At 38.1% G+C, this 18,977-nt stretch overlaps 1 protein-coding gene and 1 non-coding gene across 7 annotated transcripts in view; one reads left to right on the forward strand and one right to left on the reverse strand.

Moving 5' to 3' along the window:
* Window positions 1-18,977, reverse strand: part of LOC109674142 (uncharacterized) — a 58,477-nt gene that overhangs the window by 26,805 nt on the left and 12,695 nt on the right. For 3 of the 6 annotated variants that reach the window (XR_012441254.1, XR_012441253.1, XM_074053697.1), the window contains exon 1: window positions 6,591-7,669. The exons of 1 other annotated variant lie outside the window; for it this stretch is intronic. Coding sequence is in view for 3 of the 5 variants with exons in the window: in XM_074053697.1 (XP_073909798.1) it covers window positions 6,591-6,620 (30 nt within the window). In the remaining 2 variants the exon portion in view is untranslated. 2 more of the 6 variants (XM_074053699.1, XM_074053700.1) reach the window with 2 other exon arrangements.
* Window positions 4,935-5,038, forward strand: LOC141417080 (U6 spliceosomal RNA). The gene has a single exon (XR_012441705.1). It is a non-coding gene; the product is annotated as a U6 spliceosomal RNA (small nuclear RNA).

An 18,977-nucleotide genomic window follows, 5' to 3' on the forward strand; every position in this document is an offset into this window, starting at 1 on the left:
AACCACCATTGCAGTGAGTTGTACAAAGTGAGTTCTCTGTAAATTTAGGGATTTACTACAATCCTAAGTAGCATCTGTTTGTGGATTCAAGACACTGATCCTAAATTTGTATATAATTCAGGGCCATCAGTTTTACCCTAAGGAGTTTGGTAGGAGAGGGGACAAATAGGACCACAGCTTTTCCTGGTAGGAACATGCCACTTCCCATCATCACCTCATCTAGGGAGAGTACCCATGGCTACATGATGGATCAGTTTATCCAGAACAGAATGACAGGGTCCTACTCACCTTCACAGTTCCATACCCTCCAGAGAAGATCCAGTGCACAATTCACTGCAGGCAACTAAGACCACAGACTGCAGTGCTGTGGCCCTGACACATTAGATCTGTGTGACAGGAGAACAGATACCCATCTGGTAGAGTGCCAGGACCAATAAGTGATTTCAAATACAGCCTTTAGCAGACCAGTCCTCCTCCCTAGACTTTATGTTCCCCCACCTGGGGATGCATTGTACTAAAACAGGACATGCACCCTGCTTTTCCAAATGCATGGTTTCTTTCATATGGACATGCAGCCAGGATTCTGCTCAGAAAACCACACATTCAGCATCTAAGGAGAGAGCCTCTGATTTCACAGAAGGAGCACTTTCTGGGAGAGGGCAAGTGAGACCCCAATTGAATAGGAAGAAAAGGCCTGGCATTGTCACACCATGTTGGTATCAGGCACTTCATTTTATGGACAAGGATTTCTCACACCTTGTCCAACAATCCACCCATTATCACCCAAGAAACTAAGAACAAGCTGGGCACCAATGGCTCACACCTGTAATCCTAACTTATCAAGAGGCAGAGACCAGGACGATTATGATTTCAAGCTATCCTGGGTAAAAGGTTTGTGAGACCCTATACTGAAAAAAAACCCTTCACAAAAAAGGACTGGTGGAGTGACTAAAGGAGTACAACCTGAGTTCAAGGCTCAGTTCTGCTGAAAAAAAAAAATCTGCAAGAACATACCAACAAGAAGCACAATTATTAATTACAAGAGAAGCTGTAGGCGTCATGCCAACTCCATGTTCAAGAAAACACCAAAGTTAATAAAACCTGTGTTCTAGCACACAGAACCAAATGTTTGTTTTTCCACTGTACTTCACAGGCTTTTCAGCTGTCACAAGGTACATTCTGGAAGACCAACTCTCTTAATGAAAATACAGACAACTTGCTGGTACAGAGGCCCAAGTGGTAGAGGGCCTACCTAGTGGAGTGTGAGAGTCTGAGTGCAAAGCACATACCACAAGAAAAGAAAAGGCAAGCAGATGAAATCTTACCAAAGCAAAGTAATCATAAAAAACACTGGTGATTAAAGAACACCATATTTCATGTTCCCAGTACACTTAGATGACTATCCTCAGTAAACCTGAAACAAGATAGGGCTCAAACTTTTGGTATTCCCACTTTCTGCCTCAAAAATATTACCTTATTGGTCAGCAGAAACAGAACACTTAATAAGCAAACATTCCTGAACATTGTCTCCATCTTACACACCTGAAGTCTATGACCTACTCTCAACCTGAGGTACCACAACAACTGCTTCTTTTTGGTCAGCTGTAAGACAGTCTCAGCTCAAGAGAAAAGATCTCTGGTCCAGGAGTTGATGGTGTGCCCTCCATTGTCCTTCCACTCCCACAGTGCTCAACTACAGTATGCTCCTCCAAAGTAAGCACAGCCCTGCTCTACCTCTCTTGGGAACCTGCAGACCTCAGAGTTGGTGCTGCCCTGATACTGTGACTTCAATAAGGTCAGTCCTGACTCTGTCTGAAATTAATTTTTAACATACTATCTAGACAACTCCCATTATGTCAGAGAGGGCAAAAACTTCAACTCTTCAACAACTTTCCAAGATCTCCCCTTCACCATGATCCCCACATGTACATTCACAGCCTCAAGAAGAACTGGGCTGTGGACTGAGACTGGCTTCTAAACACTAGACAGTTAGTCAGGGCAAACGGCAATTCCCCAAGCATAGGGGATGAAGCGGAGACAACAAGGGTGACAGCTTCACCTGTGTAGGAAGCAACAACCTCTCACCCACTGAAGGCTGGGGAGACCTGGAGCTCAGATGCTGAGGAGTCCTAACAGGGGCCTGGGCCTGGGCCATGTCACTGCACATAGAGGACAGGATGCCAGAGTTCACCCATCTGAACAGTCCCACCCCAGGGTGGAGAAGAACAAGGTCAAAGCTGCACTAGTGGCAACTGAGGAGACAAACTGCAGTGCTGCTCCAGGGAGGCCCAGGTCTTAACAAACCTTTTCAGAGCACGTCTAACCTCTTCAACCTCCTACAGTCTGGGAGGCCTGTTACAAACTCAGCATTTCAGGCTTCTGTGGTGACTTAGGTTCTGCTTGCTACAGTGACGCTACGTGCAAGTCACATTAGGTGACAGAATGTCATTCAAAGGATAATTATTTACAAGTTTCTTACGTCAATATGAATTATCTGGCTAAATTTCTTTTCTAGTGTATGTATACATGATGGATGTATCGGAGACTGCTGGTTCTTCATTCAAACATGTGATTGTCACTTTTGTCCATATTTAAGTACGAATGCTGGTTTGATGTCCATGTGTAATGAACAGTAGAGACTAGAGGGATGAGGTAACTCTACACTTAGTCATTCATACAGGACAAAGGAGATCACTAGGTGGTTTCTGCAATTTCTCTCCTTTCTAGTTGGGCTCCAACAACTGAAAACTACTTAGGAGGAGTTGACAGAGAAGAGTTACAGCACTCACTGGAAAGCAGAACAGACATGGACCTCCTTGGAGGGCTCTCTCTTCTCTGAGGTTGAGACTCACAGTGCTTTGGGGCTATTTTCTGGACACTATTTGGTTTTTCCATGCATAGAGCTGGTGGAATCACAATGTAACATTTCTATAATGAAATTCCCTGAAGAATAGGCTTAAGAAAAGACAGATGTAGGCAGTATCCTGGAAAAAGGTCTCATGATTTTGGCAGTTTGTTTAGGTCAGAACCTTAAACAGACTAGGGTAAAAGTTCCATCCTGGAAAATACACAGGGGTGATCATTTCAGTTATTGAAGGAGAGGAACCAAAGTATGTCTAATGCCCAAAGCTAAACAAATCCTTATCTTCTCTTAACTCAATACAGACTTATGGTCTGTGTGGTGTATCCATGTAGGCTGTGCAAAGCTATGGAATATGTATAACCTTAGAATGGGTATTTTATTGTGGTGTTGGATAAAGCAATCTGCTTTGCTGACATACATAAAGGTTTGGCTTTAGTCCACCTTCATTTTCCTGACATGTAACTCCTATTTCTACATGTATGGAATAATTGCATTCCCTGTGTTGGCATATTTTAACTTACTAAGCTGAAAATGGGTAGATTGTGTAATGAGGGCTCAGAAAGTCTAGGCCAACAACCTATTCCACCTCCCTGAAGTATAACCTCATGCTCTATTTCATTTGCTGGTACAGGTGTTGCATGTAATTTCTGAAGAAGTTCATCACTATGACATCAGCCTTAACTAACATTGTAACAGTTCATAGAATTAAAAAAAGTGACCTTAAAAAGGCACAAAAATGATATTAATCCCAGTGAGTAAAATTATATTTAGAATACTCAAAGGATGTAAGGCAGAGTGTAAAAGTTTTTTAACTTCATCGCTGGCAGAGTGGGTCAAGTGCTAGGGTGCCTGCCTAGCAAATGTAAGGGCCTGAGTTCAAACACCAGGATGCCAAAAACCTTTTTTTTTTTAACTTCAGTAACTGAGAAACAAAGATTAAAAACAAATAGACATGTACTACTTCTTAATGGATACAATGTATAGAGAGACATAAAGTGTGACAGGAATAATATTGAATGTGGAGTGGGAAGGAAATAAAAGTAAATTTGTCTTCTGTTCAACTATAGGTAAAGTTTGTTTGCTAAATTCTGAGTAGTCATAATACATTTTATCTAACACTTGTGGTAACTATGAAGAAAATATTTCTTTTTAATTTTTTGGCAATACTAGGATTTGAACTCAGGACTGCATGCTTGCTCAGCAGGTGCTATAATGCTTGAAGCATTCCACCAGCAAAGAAAACATTTCTAATAGAGACACATCAACAAATAAGAACAAGTAAAAGCACATTATATCAATAACACATAAAACACAGAGCATGCAAATATGATTGAAGGGAGGGATCAGAATCTACACAAGTCATTAATAAATGTGAAGATGATGGGCTGGGCTAGTGAATCAATGAATTATTAGTGCAGCTGAAGTATAGAGCCTGAGAGGTAGTGGAGCATTTTCTTTCAAATTGGGCAATGATGGAAAGGCACTGAAGGTTCAGTAGCGGACAGCACCCAATACAAAGTAGAAAATTGCTATTAGGAGAGTGGGAGGAAAAAAAGCATAAGCCTGTGGAACGGTGGCAGACCTGAGTAAAGAAAGCAAGAGCCTCATATACCATGGTGGCAATAAGATTCGTTTCTCTATTTCTATGCATTCAGTCAAGGTGCAGTGGTCGGAGGCCATTTTGACAAACTCCTGAGTCTAGAACTTTATCATTGAAAGGTCCCAGCATTGTCCTATCTCTGGGAACTCCCAGCAAGGGTCAGTTGCTGATCCAGTGATTGCTGACCTGGAGTGCTGGTCTAGCTATAGGGGAAAGGCCTCAACTGAGATCAGGGCAGAGCGCCATGTGGTGGGAAACTGGTTAGATATGCAGGTGACAGAGGGTAATTCTTTCCATTTGGGTCATTGGTAGCAAAAAATATTAAGGAGAAATTCTCAAATGTTGCATAAAATTAAAGCCTACTGGAAAATTTTTGAAAAACCTATTTTACTTCACTGATAAATCCAACACAGATATAAATCAAAGTAGAAACACCTTATCAACTGATGTGATTCAAACAGTCAGTATCATGTTCACTTAAGCAGCACCTATACTGAAAGTGGAATGGGCCAGAGAAGATTAACGTGGCCAAGCATAAGGATGACATGCAAACTCCTAAAGCATTACATATTTTCTAAAAAGCCACTCTCTACAAATCTATACTTTGCTCATGTTATGTATACAGCATTCAACTGTATGAAGAATTTTCACTGGACTTTCACTGTTTTGAAAAAAGTATTTTGTGTGTTAGTAATTAAAACAGCATCTTCCTGTTAAGTCCAGCCTGTCCTGGACTTGCTGTATTGCTTGATGGACCTCAAACCTGTCATCTATCTGCCTTTACTGAAGATGTTTGTAAAATCACACCAAGTATAATGACAGGTTTCAATACATTGTGCTTTTCCATTTGTGGGACAGATGAACCCTTCTGCACATCTCTTATAGTCAGATTTTTCTCTTGGAAAAATCATCTATCATATCTGTGATGGAAAAAAAGCCAAGTACAAGTGGCAAGACATGCTCATAGGTCAGGGACCCTACCACATCCCACATAATCTAAAAGAACAACTGGGAACATCACAGCAGTTGAGGTAGAGAATGTCTTTTCAAAAAAATCACATGAGAATGGGTTCTCCAAATATTTACTTCAGTTCAGGGTCATCACACTCTCATTCACATACACACATCATATAGTACTTCTCACACCTCACTCGATCTATTTTTTAAATTGGGAGTAGAAAATAAACACCTGTTTGATAGCTGGTCCCAACAATTTCATGTAGTACACTGGGATTCTAGCACATTCCATTATGAATCCCTACTATTTGTTCCCATAAAGGTAGTACCAGGTGTCCTAAGACTGAATAATGTTATGGATACATGAGAAAAGTTACACATCTACTGGTATCTTGGAGCTGCTAATAAGATGAATGTGAACAATTTAAGTACACTATCAAAATTTCCTAGTAAATTTACATTACCAATACTGTACAGTTAACCAATCCTGCAACCCCTGCCCTAAAAGAATATTCTGCTAATAGGGAAAAACAATAGGCAATGTTACATAACTAAAATGAGCAAAATGTTTTATGTCAACCTTACCACTGGGAATATGGTTTATGGGTTTGAGTCTTTGTTAAAGATCTATTGGTCCAGAAATTGCTGTAATACACCCATTTATGGTTAGTGGAATACTCAGAATCATCTTCTGACATCCTGTCACCTTAGTGAGCTATCTTGACCTTTGTCAATGCACGTTGACATGCTTTAATTATTATGCTTATTTTCAGAAACCTTGTGATCCCTCTTCCACAATTTCAGATTTGCTTAGTATATCCTCATGATTTATGCGTAATTGCTACTTATGAAGTCATTTCAATGTTTACTTTTTTCTTAATGAACTGTGGGTAGCCAACAGGTGTATTAAATGAGCTGCGTGTTTAAGTTTGGCACAGTCCCAAACCAGAGAAGGAGCAAGTATAGTTATGCCCAATAATTTGCACACTTGGATTGGCATAGCCTCAGCTGCACAAGTGGGCAAATAGTAGTACAGCAGTTTTTTCATTTAATGTTTACATTTGGAGAAGCTGTCACAGGTTCCTCATGTTTCCAAGGATCTCCGTGTCATGTCCCCATCCCGAAAATTCCCTCTCTGCCTTCTGTTGCAACTGTATATAATAAACTCACTGGAGGCAGAGGTAGGTGGTATGTCTCCATCAGAGCAGCATGTCTACGTGGCCCCAGCTTTATGCATGTTTTGCCTTCTGTCTGTTGTCTTTTCTGGCATCTTCCATCATTCTCAGTTAGGTTTCTAGGACAAGCTTGTGCTGCACAGGAGAATGAGCTATGCTTCACTTTTACCCAACTTCAGTGGCTTCCCTAAATTAATCTCACACAAGACAGAAGTATCAAGCAAGGACACTGTGGTAACATTACGAAACATTCCCCCAAAGACACCAAATATTATGACCTGAGCTGTATTTTTTTTTGCCATCACTTCTGATAACAAATATGTGTTGTTATCAACATCAACCAACTTTTAAATAGCAACTGAGTATCCTACACTTCAATTCTGAGACCATCTAGACTTGAGAGCAGTCCCTCCAAATTCTGGGCATCAGTGTGAAACAGACACATGGTTTCTCTTTCTGGTCACACCAGTCACCTTCCCAAAGTCAGAGAGGAAGAGTACCAGCCTGAGAAAAGTCATTAGAGTATATTCAAACATTCCCAGAATAGGGCTTCAGAAGAAGACCAAATACACTCCCACTGCCTCAGAAATATCAAAATCTCTGTGCTAGAAATTGAAGCAATGAAGAAAAAATTTAACTTACACTACAAACCCACACCACCTTCCAAATACACCACCTTTTTGAGGAAAAAAAAACATAAAGGTGTCTTTCTCTGACTCTGGGCCTCCTAGACGTGTCTTCATTGGCTCAAATTACACTGTCTAACCAACTACATGAATCCAAAGGAAAGTGGTGGAATGATATATTCTGAATGTTGTAACCATCATAAACAGCTGCAATTAACCCACACTTCCAATAATTTCTCTCCTGGAAAAAGAGCACAGAACCAACATTCTTCCCACTACCCCCTTTGTAAACTCAGATATTCACCAACGCACATTCCAAATGCCCTTTCCTTGTATCAAAAATGATCATATTCAGTAATCAGTGCAAAAATCTTCAAAAGGATTAGTAAAGAGTTGTAAGGTGCATTTTGACAAATCTGAGCCCGAGTCATCCAAAAAAAAAAAAAAATCACACTTTAGCCTCACCATTAGATCACATAGAACCCAGGCACCTGGACTTCATGGCTGTAATCCTAGCTGCTCAGGAGACAGAGATGAGGAGGGTCTTGATTCAAAGTCGTGCTAGCAAACAGTCCTTGAGACCCTATCTCAAAAAAAAATTAAGAAAGAAAACCATCAAAAGAAGGGCTAGCAGAGTCACTCAAGGAGTAACAGCACATGCCTAGCAAGTTTGAGGACCTGAGTTCAAATCCTATTGCAGTTTAAAAAAAACATACTAGCAAAAAAAAAAAACACAGGAAGTTCCTAGTAGCTCTTCCCTGTAAACCTAGGTACTGTTTAGACTGAGATCAGTAATCAAGGTCTAGCAAATTTCAAATTTAGAAACTAGTTTGCAAAATTTTAGGGGAAACAATTTTAAAATAAGATATATAAATATTAACTCCATGCAAATATCTTATATCTTGTTAGCAAGAGTTTATGACAAAAACATTATCTTTTTATATACCAACTTGCCGTGTATATGTAAAACTTAATACACATAGGAAAAACAGATTCATCCTTACACTCAACTTAACACAAGTGTATACCACTATTAACAGGTCTACAGCAAGTCTATAAGAATTGACAAGTTCAAACAGTGTCAAAAAGTGTTGAGAGACACTAAGGAAATAATATGCATTGTTATACCACATACAATAGTTCTTTCGAAGTATAAAATAAGGCAACCTGATAGTCCCAAAAAAGTATCAAGGTAGTAATCTAACCTGGTATTAGTCACAAATTTTACAGGTGAAATAAAATAAATCTGGCTTTTAGTGGAACTTGGGTCTTTCTGAGTAATTTGAAGTGTCATTTACCTCTGAAAATCATGTCCATTTTGAAGGTGCATCCTTTGCTCCTTTCCTTTTTCTACAGCAAATACAACACCACAGTTTTCATTTCCCAAGATTTACAAGCCTTCAACCCAATTTCTTAAGGCCATGTGAGTTTGACACTCATTCCATTTTTACCTTACATGTATATTTTATTCACTTGCTAATAAAAGATTCAAGAATTGTTTCAGATAGGTGAGGAGTTGGATCTTCACTGACATCCATATCTTTTTTCATTCCCTGAAGTTATTTTCCTGCCATATTAGGGTTGGGCCTTCTGCCAAGTCCCTGCCCATACCAGGGCAGAGAAAAGGAATGTAGAGTGGCACCAACATGTAGCCAAGGCACAGAGCTCAGAGCTTAGGAGTTGAGACCGAGATGTGTAGAATCCTCCTCATCCTCCCAGGACTGTGGACAGTAGTCACAATCTCACCATCAGAGGCTTCTGTGGTGGCTTGAGTACTACCCACTACCCTGGTACCATGCACAGGTCTCAATAGAGGAGACAAAGTAACAAAGAGTTGCTTTCAAAGTGATCCACAAAACAGCAGAGCCAAAAAGGCATTTCCTAAGTTAAGCAGCATGTCCGCTCTGTACCAGTCTCTGATGGGTTCTCTGATTTTCATTTCTTACAGTTTCTGCTCTCCAGCATTTCTTATTGGTTGCTAATCTGGGAGCCTTATCTGGGATCTGAATAACAGGAGAAGTGATCTGCTACAGGGCAGTGTCAGGCAAACATAAGATTTCACCCACAGCCCTCAGTTGATGAGGACTCCTCCCTTTTCCCTACACTTCCCAGCCTGGGCGTTCACTGTAGTTAAGCAAAACCCACTTTTGACAGCAGACCCTTTTTCCACCAGGAAATGAAGCAAGGAATATGCTGAGAGAATTTCATATTCATTTTTCCAAGGGCACAACCTATGATATCAGAGGAGTCGCTCCTAGGCCAGGTGCATTGAGAACTTACTGGACAAGGAGGAAAGACCTGGTGTTGTCATCCCATGAGTCACTGATCAAGAGACACCCAGATTCTTCCCCATGTTCTGTGGGGAAGAATCCAGACACATCCCATGGATGCTTCAAGAAAGTATACTATAAGTGAAGGAAGGTATGACAAGGGACCCTGTTATCTTTGCTACAAGGTAGAGAACAGGAAGCAGGGCAGAGAGAAGGCTGTGATTTGGTTTTAAGACATTTCTTCAGTGGGACAGTGTTGGGGTTCGAACTCATGGTACCATGCTTGTTAGACAGATGCTCTACCATTTGAGCTATTCTGCTAGCCCTTTTTCCTTTTGGAGTAAGGTCTACTGACTGCACTTCTCCTGATCTCTGTCTCCTGAGTACCTAGGGTTACATGTGCAAGCCACTGGGACCTAGCAAACACTTTTGAACTCTAAGTAACCTGTTAGAATGGAAAGATTAGAGCAGTATGTGATGGACAATGGCAAATGAGTGATTAGAATGTTCCCCTGCATTGGGGTGGTGGCTCATTCCAAAGTGTGAAGAATCTGAGATTATTTCCAAATGAAAGGGTCTCGGCAGGTATTAAAAGTTTTTGGCACCTGGGCATCAGTGACTCAAGTCTCAAGTTAGAATGATTGAGGTTTGAAGCTATCCCAGGGCAAATAGTTTGGGTGATGCTAGCTGAAAAAACCCTTTACAAAATGAGGGATTGCAGACTGGTTAAAGTGGAAGAGCATCTTCCTAGCAGGGGCAGGCCCTGAGTTCAAACTCCACTGCTGTGTTTAAAAAAAAAAAAAAAAAAAACTAAAACACGCACCCAAAAATATGCTATTTAAAGAATACTTATACAGTAGCAAAAAATATCCATGCAAAAATATATAATAGAGTTGTGCACCAGTGGCTCACACATATAATCCTAGTTACTCAGAAGGCAGAGATGTGAGGACTGCATTTGCAGACAGTCTTGGGAAATAGCTCAGAAGAACATACCTCAAAAAAAAAACAAAAAAACCCATCACAAGAAATGGCTCATACACTGCCTTAAGTTGCAGGCCCTGTGTCTAAACAGCAGTGCATGAAAACAAAAAGTACAATAGATGGTGAAATTAAAAATAATCAGAAAAATAAGAATAATGAAATAATAAATGAATGGAGATGTTATAGATGAAAATGAATAAAATTTAACACAGGAAAAAAAAGAATAATGTGGAAAAGATGAAAAAAACACAAGATTACAAATATGCAGTCAGGCTGAAAGTTGCTCAATATGTAGAACACCTACCTCCTAAGAAAGAAGCCCTGAGTTCAAATTGCAGAATCACAAAATAATGCAGCCAGAAAAATGAGTAAATGAAACTCGAAGACAAAAATAAAAGTAACAAAAGATGTAAAAGTTTTCTGCCAGATTTCTGCTGAGCTGAGGAAACATATTATTGAAAATATAGGAGATAAATTCTCTCCTCTCCCTGATATCCAAACTAAAGTCAGCATAGAGCTTCAAGGACATCAGGGGCATGGAATGGAAGAGGATGCTGATTTCAAGTGCAATGTGTTTCAATGTACAAGATGCCTCAATGTTTTGCCTATCTGGTCCTGATCAAAAGTTAAACATTCAGTGTGGGCTGGCAGGCCATTTATGGGATATCTCTAGTTCATATTTTCAGTACTTCTTCTCTACATACTCAGAAGACATCCATATATTTCCTCAAGCTTTTACCACTGGAAGAATTCCTACTCCACTATTGCTTGGGAAATGTTTCTCATCCTTTCAAGGCCCCAGGTGTAAATTCCTGTCTTCAATTAACCTTATCAATCTGCAAAACCCTCTCTTCATCCTCAAAGTATCTTACCTTCTTTCGTTCCCTCAGACACTCAAAAACTATGTGCTCCATATTTTTATTGTATGGAAATATTGTAAGTACAGAGAGTCAAGTCTGTCAGAGATCAAATGTCTTTTCTTTTCTCAGTTTCAAAGAGTTCAACTTGGGAAGATATTTTGTATACACATATGACAGAATGGTCTCAGACATAGCATCAAGAAATGATTAGGTCTAAAGTGACATCTAAAGTGCACATCACTGTGATTTAAGTGAGGCAGACAGATGGATGAAGGGATGCTAGAAGTGATAGAAAATGCAAAGTTTCAGGTTGACACAGATCTGCTACTCTTGGTGAAAGTTCAGTGAGCCCAGGCCGGCTGACAGAAAATGGTGACTGCCTTCTGGGATATGAAACCAGACAGTGGGAGGCAAGAATTTTCCATACCATGAAGTCACAAATGAAGAGTTTAAGGGCTGGTGGAGTGGCTCAAGTGGTAGAGCACCTGCCTAGAAAGTATGAGGCCCTGAGTTCAAACCCTAGTGCTGCCAAAAAAAATCCAACAAATGAAGAGTTTATTCTGAGGGTAATGGGAAACCCTAAATAATTTTGTACAAAGAAGATATATATTAGTCCACTATTGAACATATTAAGACATTAAATAAATTGACATTTATGGCGGCCTAATTTAGAATGTTTTCAAACATTTTACATCTCTGTATATGACTGTATGAACATCTATAGGATTATTTTTATTTTAGAGTTTATGAAAAGGAAATGCTACTTCTGTTCTCTTTTATCCCCCACCTCTTCTGATGCTACTTTAAAAAAAAAAAAAAAGAGAGAGAGAGAGATTTTCGAGGTTTATATGGATCAGGTCTACCTAAAATACAGGCATCATTTTATGGATAATAAACTTTATCTGTTTAATTTTCTTAGTGTCATTTATATTCAATTCTTTCTACTTGCAGAAAACTGAAACTGGATCCATGTTTATCATCCTGTACTAGTAGCAACTCAAAATGGATCAAGGACCTTAATATCAGACCTGAAACTCTGAAGTTAGTCTAGGAAGGAGAGGAAACACTGTGCAACTAATAGGTATAGGCAAGGACTTCCTCAATAGGACCCCAGCAGCCCAGAAACTAAGAGAAAGGATGGACAAATGGGACTCCATAAAACTAAAATGCTTCTGCATAACAAAAGAAATGGTCTCTAAACTGAAGAGACCATCCACAGAGTGGGAGAAAATATTTGCCAGCTATACATCAAAGGACTAATAACCAGAACATACAGGGAACTCAAAAATCTAAATTCTCCCAAAGTCAATGACCCAATAAAGAAATGGCAACTGAACTAAACAGAACTTTCTCAAAAGAACAAATTCAAATGGCAAAAAAACATGAAAAAATGCTCACCATCTCTAGCCATAAAGGAAATGCAAATGAAAACCACACTAAGATTCCACCTCACCCCTGTTAGTATAGTCATCATCATAAACACCACCACCAACATGTGTTGGCAAGGATGTGGGGAAAAAGGAACCCTCATACACTGCTGGTGGGAATGCAAGCTGGTGCAACCACTTGGGAAAAAAATTTGGAGGCTTCTTAAAAATCTAAACATAGATCTACCATCTGATCCATCAATCCCACTCCTGGGGATATACCCAAAGGAATGCAACACAGGCTACACCAGAGGCACCTGCACACCTATGTTTATTGCAGCACTATTCACAATAGCCAAGTTATGGAAACAACCAAGATGCCCCACTACTGATGAATGGTTCAAGAAAATGTGGTATTTATACACAATGGAATTTTACTCAGCCATGAAGAAAAATGAAATCTTATCATTTGCAAGTAAATGGATGGAACTACAGAACATCATTCTGAGAGAGTTTAGCCAGACTCAGAAGACCAAAAATCATATGTTCTCCCTCATATGTGGTCTTTAAATCTAGGGCAAATACAGAAATGTTATAGGACTTGGGTTACATGACAAGGGGTGAACATATTCAAGAGGTATGGGGTTAGACAGAAAACCCAAAACATGAAAGCATTTAATGTCCCTACTCCAGAGGAATTAATACAGAAACCATAAAGCGACAGAGGCCAACATAAGAAAGGGATCAGGAACCAGTGTAAAGATCAGCTACAGAGAATTCAACCTGGGTTTTAACACAGTCATACATGAAAGCAATGCTAGGAGTCTCTCTGTATAGCTGTCTTTATCTCAACTTGAAAAATGCTATGTCTTTCTTATTATTGCTTATTTCTACTCTTCAACGGAACTGGAAAAAAGAGCAGAACAGGTTCTCCCAGAAAGGGAGGTGGGAAGAAGGCAGGAGGGAGAAGTGACCCAAACAATGTAGGCACACCTGAATAAATGAATAATAAATAAATAAATAAATATAAAATTTGAATTAAAGGGGAAAAAAAGCAAGCAGACAGCTGAGGGGCAAGAACTTTTCATACCATGAAGTCACCAATAAAGAGTTTGTTCTGAGGGCAGTGGGAAACCGTAAATTGTTTTGTACAAAGAAGCTATGTATTATTCCACTGTTGAACATATTAAGATGTTAAAATAAATTGACATTTATGGCAGGCCTAACTTAGAATGTTTTCAACATTTTACATATGTGTATACGGGTATATGAACATCTCTAGGATTATTCTTATTTTAGAGTTGATGTAAAGGAACTGCTGCTTCTGTTCTCTTTTCTCCCCCACCTCTCCTGATGCTACTTAAAAAAAGACAAAGAGATTTGATGTGAATAAATAATTTTTAAAAAAGATTTTGAAGGTTTATATCAATCAGGACTATCTAAAATACAGGCATCATTTTATGAACAATCACCTTAATCTTTTATTTTTTTAAAGTGTCATTTACATTCAACTCTTTTAGAATTAGTTCTGTTACGAAATGTGTCATTATAAGTTACCTATTAAAGAGAAAAATGGTTTAAAGTTGCCTTTCTTCATGGGTCTATCTTTATATTAAAAATATAAAGCTAGTAAAATATTTTAAGGAAAAACAATTTTATTTAAATATAAAATTATTATAAAAGTTATTTTACAATACAAGTTATAAAGAAAAGTCAACAAATAAAAAGAATATAGAAAGGTATTGGGATTTTGGTGGGGAAAAATTAAAGGGAAAAAGAAAGTACTGTTAAATGAGAAAGGATTTTGTAAAGAAAGGTTTGTACTTAAGGAAGATGGACAAGGACAAACCATAAAAAAGTTTAGAACATCAGATAAAGGCCCTGAGTATGTCTTAAAAATGTGTAATAAACGAAATTTATAAAACCTTAAAAGTATGACATTAAGTTGACTGTAATCTAAGAGTTGCCTCAAAGACTTTCTAGGGTCATTTTAAACTAAATCTTGATTCTCTATGTCCATAAAATAACAAGGCAGCCTTAATAATGATCTGCCCTGAGTAAGAATGGTTGTAAAGAAAGATTTTATTGAACCAACTACTTGTCTTTTCTGTTGATCTTGCCAAACTTTAAATACTTAAAAATTTAATTAAATCAGAGTTCATTTAAGTATCTGTTCCTGTTAAAGTCTCTTAAATGACCACTTTATATCTGTGTGATGTAATAAGTATTATTTTAAGTAATTCAAACACAATTAGTGAGCTACAGATTTATGACTAAAAGTATGTAGACCTATGTGTCTAGATTTCATCTAAATACCGTACAAGCATTTGCAGAGTTAAAAGTGTTTCAATTTAACATATGCACAAATGACCAGCTAAATATCTCTTTTATCAAAAAGCATCAGATGTACTTGTACATTAGGATATAAGACTATTTGGGATTATGAGCACTGTTCCCTTAACTTGTAACAGATCTTAAGTTTTGACCTTTCTCAGTGCTTTTCTCAGCACTTATTAGCTAATCTAGTGAAAAATTCTAAATTATACTCCAAAAACAAAAAACAAAGCTAAATTAACATGTACATATCACATCCATGTAGCTGTGATGCTAATCATTTCCAGCTTTTTTATAATGTATTAATATTCCCCAAATACATAAGCCTTGTAAAATGCAAAGATTAAAAACAAAACAAAACTTTACCAAGCAGGTAAAGGTATTATGTAATTGTGTTCCTAATTATAACAAAGAGCACTTAATGTTGCTGCCATAATGCTCTCAGTCATAATTATTTTCCTAAAAATTCTGTCTTCAATGAAAATAACTATATATTTTGTTAACTCCCAAACTATTTTTAAGTATTTTAGTAATGACTATCCCAAGTTATGTCACTCACAGTCTGGGTTCTTCCCTGGAATATTTGCAATTAAATTCCCATCACTTTTGTCAACCTTATAAATATTTGCTTTAGTTGGTTTTTGTATTCTCCTTGTAAAACTTATAACTCCTGTCTGTTGACAATCTGCAACATTTTTGAGATGGCAGGAGATCATGTATAGGAAAAAAATGCTAAAAATATATGCCATGTTAGACCACAACTTCTAGACTTTTCAGTTCTTATACTTTGGCCAAGGCAGCCAGGAATACAGATTGTCAGAGGTTTAGCAGGGAAGCCATTGGGCAGTGGGTTATCTGTCTCTCTTTAGAGCTCTTAACCCTTTGGTAGACTTCTCTCAATATTGTGCATAAATGATAGGACTGAAAGTAATGCATGCTCATCATCATAAAAAATAGAATCACATACTTCTACTCCAGAATTCTGAATGGAAACACATACACTGAGACATACATATAAGAAAAAAAGACAAGAAGCTTAAAGCCAGTAGCTCTTTCAGACTCAGGGAATTAAGAGGAAAGACAATGCATTTTGTCTCAATGTAAGGCAAAAGAGGCAAAATAGAGAAGCATTAACTTCTTTCACCAGAAATCCACAAAGAAACAAAGGTCAGAAAACCTAAAGTGTCCCTGAAAAAGACTGAAGGTACAAAGGATTCACATGTGAAAGCCAAAATCTCCAGGGTGCTTGCTTTGCAGAAACTACAAATGTGTTCCTTTTATTTACATAAACCCCATCAGGATCTCTCAATGACATTCACAGAAGAATTCTGCTTCCTTTTTGTACTGGGGATATGATAATGTAATATCCATTTTCAAATGTCAAAGTATTATATAAGTTCTACCATAGGAAACAGTGTATTTCCCACAACCATACTGGAAATTTCTATAGCCCAGAGTTCATGAGGTGATAAACATACTATAATGTCACTACCTCAACAATGGATTAAATAATCACATGTTATGGTATCTGTCCGTCTAGTATTTACATGTCCATTCTACAGAAAAATGAAAAAGAAAAGATATATGAAGAGGCAGCAAAATGTGCATCATCAAAGAAAAAGAATTAGAATGCAAATTTCTGAAAAACCTAAGGCAGTGCACTCATTTCACAAAGACCTTCTGGAAACTGCCTAAAGTAGAATCAAAAGGTTGTGGGCAACCATGCAAAAGGAAAATCGAAGTACAATGTGTGAAGAAAATAGCGTCATGTGCACTCTCCACAAACAGTGAACAAATCACAAGAAATATGGTGAGACAGAGAAATGTGGATTGTCAATGGAAAATAATTGTAAGAGTTGGGTAAACTGCTTTTGTTGAAAAGCATGAACTTCTTATGTGGCACATGAGTTAACTAGAAGTAGCAAAAAACATGGTATCTCTCCATTTTGAATTGGTCTTTGCTCTGAGTCTTAACTCTGCAGTCATTTTGCAAAACCTTGGAATCTAGGGAGGATAGGATAGATAATATTTTCATGACAGAGAACCAATACAAACCCCAAGAGTGGGAGGAAAAGATTATAAATATGAAATGAGGCTGAAAGTTGCTCATGTGTTAGAACACCTACCTCCTAAGAATGAAGCACTGAGTTCAAATTGCAGAATCACAAAATAATGCAGCCAGAAAAATGGGTAAATGAAACTAGAAGACAAATAAAAACAAAAGTAACAAAAGCTGTAAACGGTTTCCTTCAGATTTCTGCTGAGCAGAGGAAACATATTATTGAAAATATAGGAGAGAGACTCCAAGAAGGCGGCTAGAGGGTGGAAGCAGAAGGTATGCCTCCTAAAGTAAAACCTTGGAGAGATGCTGGAGATACACCTTACAGGAAAAACCACTGAGAAGAGGCAAAACTTTGACTCCTCCACACCTCCAGCCTGTGCATAGCATCTCCACTTCACATTAAACAGAGAAACCAGGAGGGCTCCCATACTGCAGCCAAACGGCAGCATCCAGAAGGCTTGGGAAGACATGGACCACAAACTTACTGTTGATTAGTACACCATCTCTCCCTGTTTATATCTTTGAAACTTTTCTTTGATTGTTTGTTTTGTTTCTACTTGTTTATTTGTTTTTCTCTTTACCTTCTTTGCTTTCCATCTCCTCTCACTGTTCCATTCTAATTATCACCATTATTATTATTACAAGCTAGAAAACACTTAATTGCACACGCTACATGGACAATAACAACACCAAGGGCAATGACGGAAAGACAGATAAAACAGGGAAACCAGTTTCCCCACAGCAAAAAATTACTACAGGAACCAGAGGGAAATGAAGAAAACAGATACTCAGATCCAGACTCCAACAAAATGAAGATAAACTATGCCAAAGAACCCAGTGAAGCCCACAAGAACAATCTAAAAGAAGAAATACTACAGGTACTCAATGAGAATTTTATAGAGATGATACTGGATATGGTCAACCAAAATGTAAAGGAGACACTCACGAAATTTCAAGACAACAAAAATGGAGAATTTGAATAAGCACAAGAAGAAATAAAAGAAACCATAGAAGCACTGTATAAACACCAAAGTGAAACAAAGACCACGATTAATAAAGAGATAAATGAACTCAGGACAAAAATAGACAACATTAAAGAAGAAGGCACTCAGGATATGGAAAACTTCAGAAAAAAGAATGAAACAGAACTGCAAAACAAAATGGAAGGCCAATCCAGCAGAATAGAACAAACAGAAGACAGAATCTCAGAACTTGAAGATGAAATTGTAATTAAAGGAAAAACTGAAGAACTATTAGTTTAAATAACTCAAGGCCTATGGAAAGAAAATACAAGAACTCACCGACTACATCAAAAGACCAAACCCGAGAATCGTGGACATTGAGAAGGAGAAGAGGTGCAAGCAAAGGGAATGCATAATATACTCATCAAAATAATAACAGAAAATTTCCCAAATCTAGACAAATCTATTCCCATACAGACTCAAGAGGCCTCGAGAACACCAAACAGACCAGTCAAAATAGAACTACCCCATAGCATATCATTAAAACAACAATTACAGAGACCTGAGAAAGAATACTGAAGGCTGTAAGAGAGAAAAAAATAAATAACATACAAAGGTAAACCCATCAAAATCACAGCAGACTTCTTAACAGAAACATTAAAAGCAAGGAAAGCTTGGGGCGAGATCTTCTGGGCACTGAATGAAAATAAATTCAAGCCCAGCATACTCTACCCAGCAACACTATCATTCAAAATAGATGCAGCAATAAAAGTCTTCCATGATGAGCAGAAACTAAAACAATATGAGAACACAAAGCCACCACTACAAAAGATTCTTCAAGGGATTCTGCACACAGAAAGTGAAACCCAACAAAACCATGAAAGGGAAGGCAGCACCAAACTATAGGAAAGGAAAAA

This window comes from Castor canadensis, chromosome 14, assembly GCF_047511655.1.
Source record: "Castor canadensis chromosome 14, mCasCan1.hap1v2, whole genome shotgun sequence".
NCBI classification, from domain to species: Eukaryota; Metazoa; Chordata; class Mammalia; order Rodentia; family Castoridae; genus Castor; species Castor canadensis.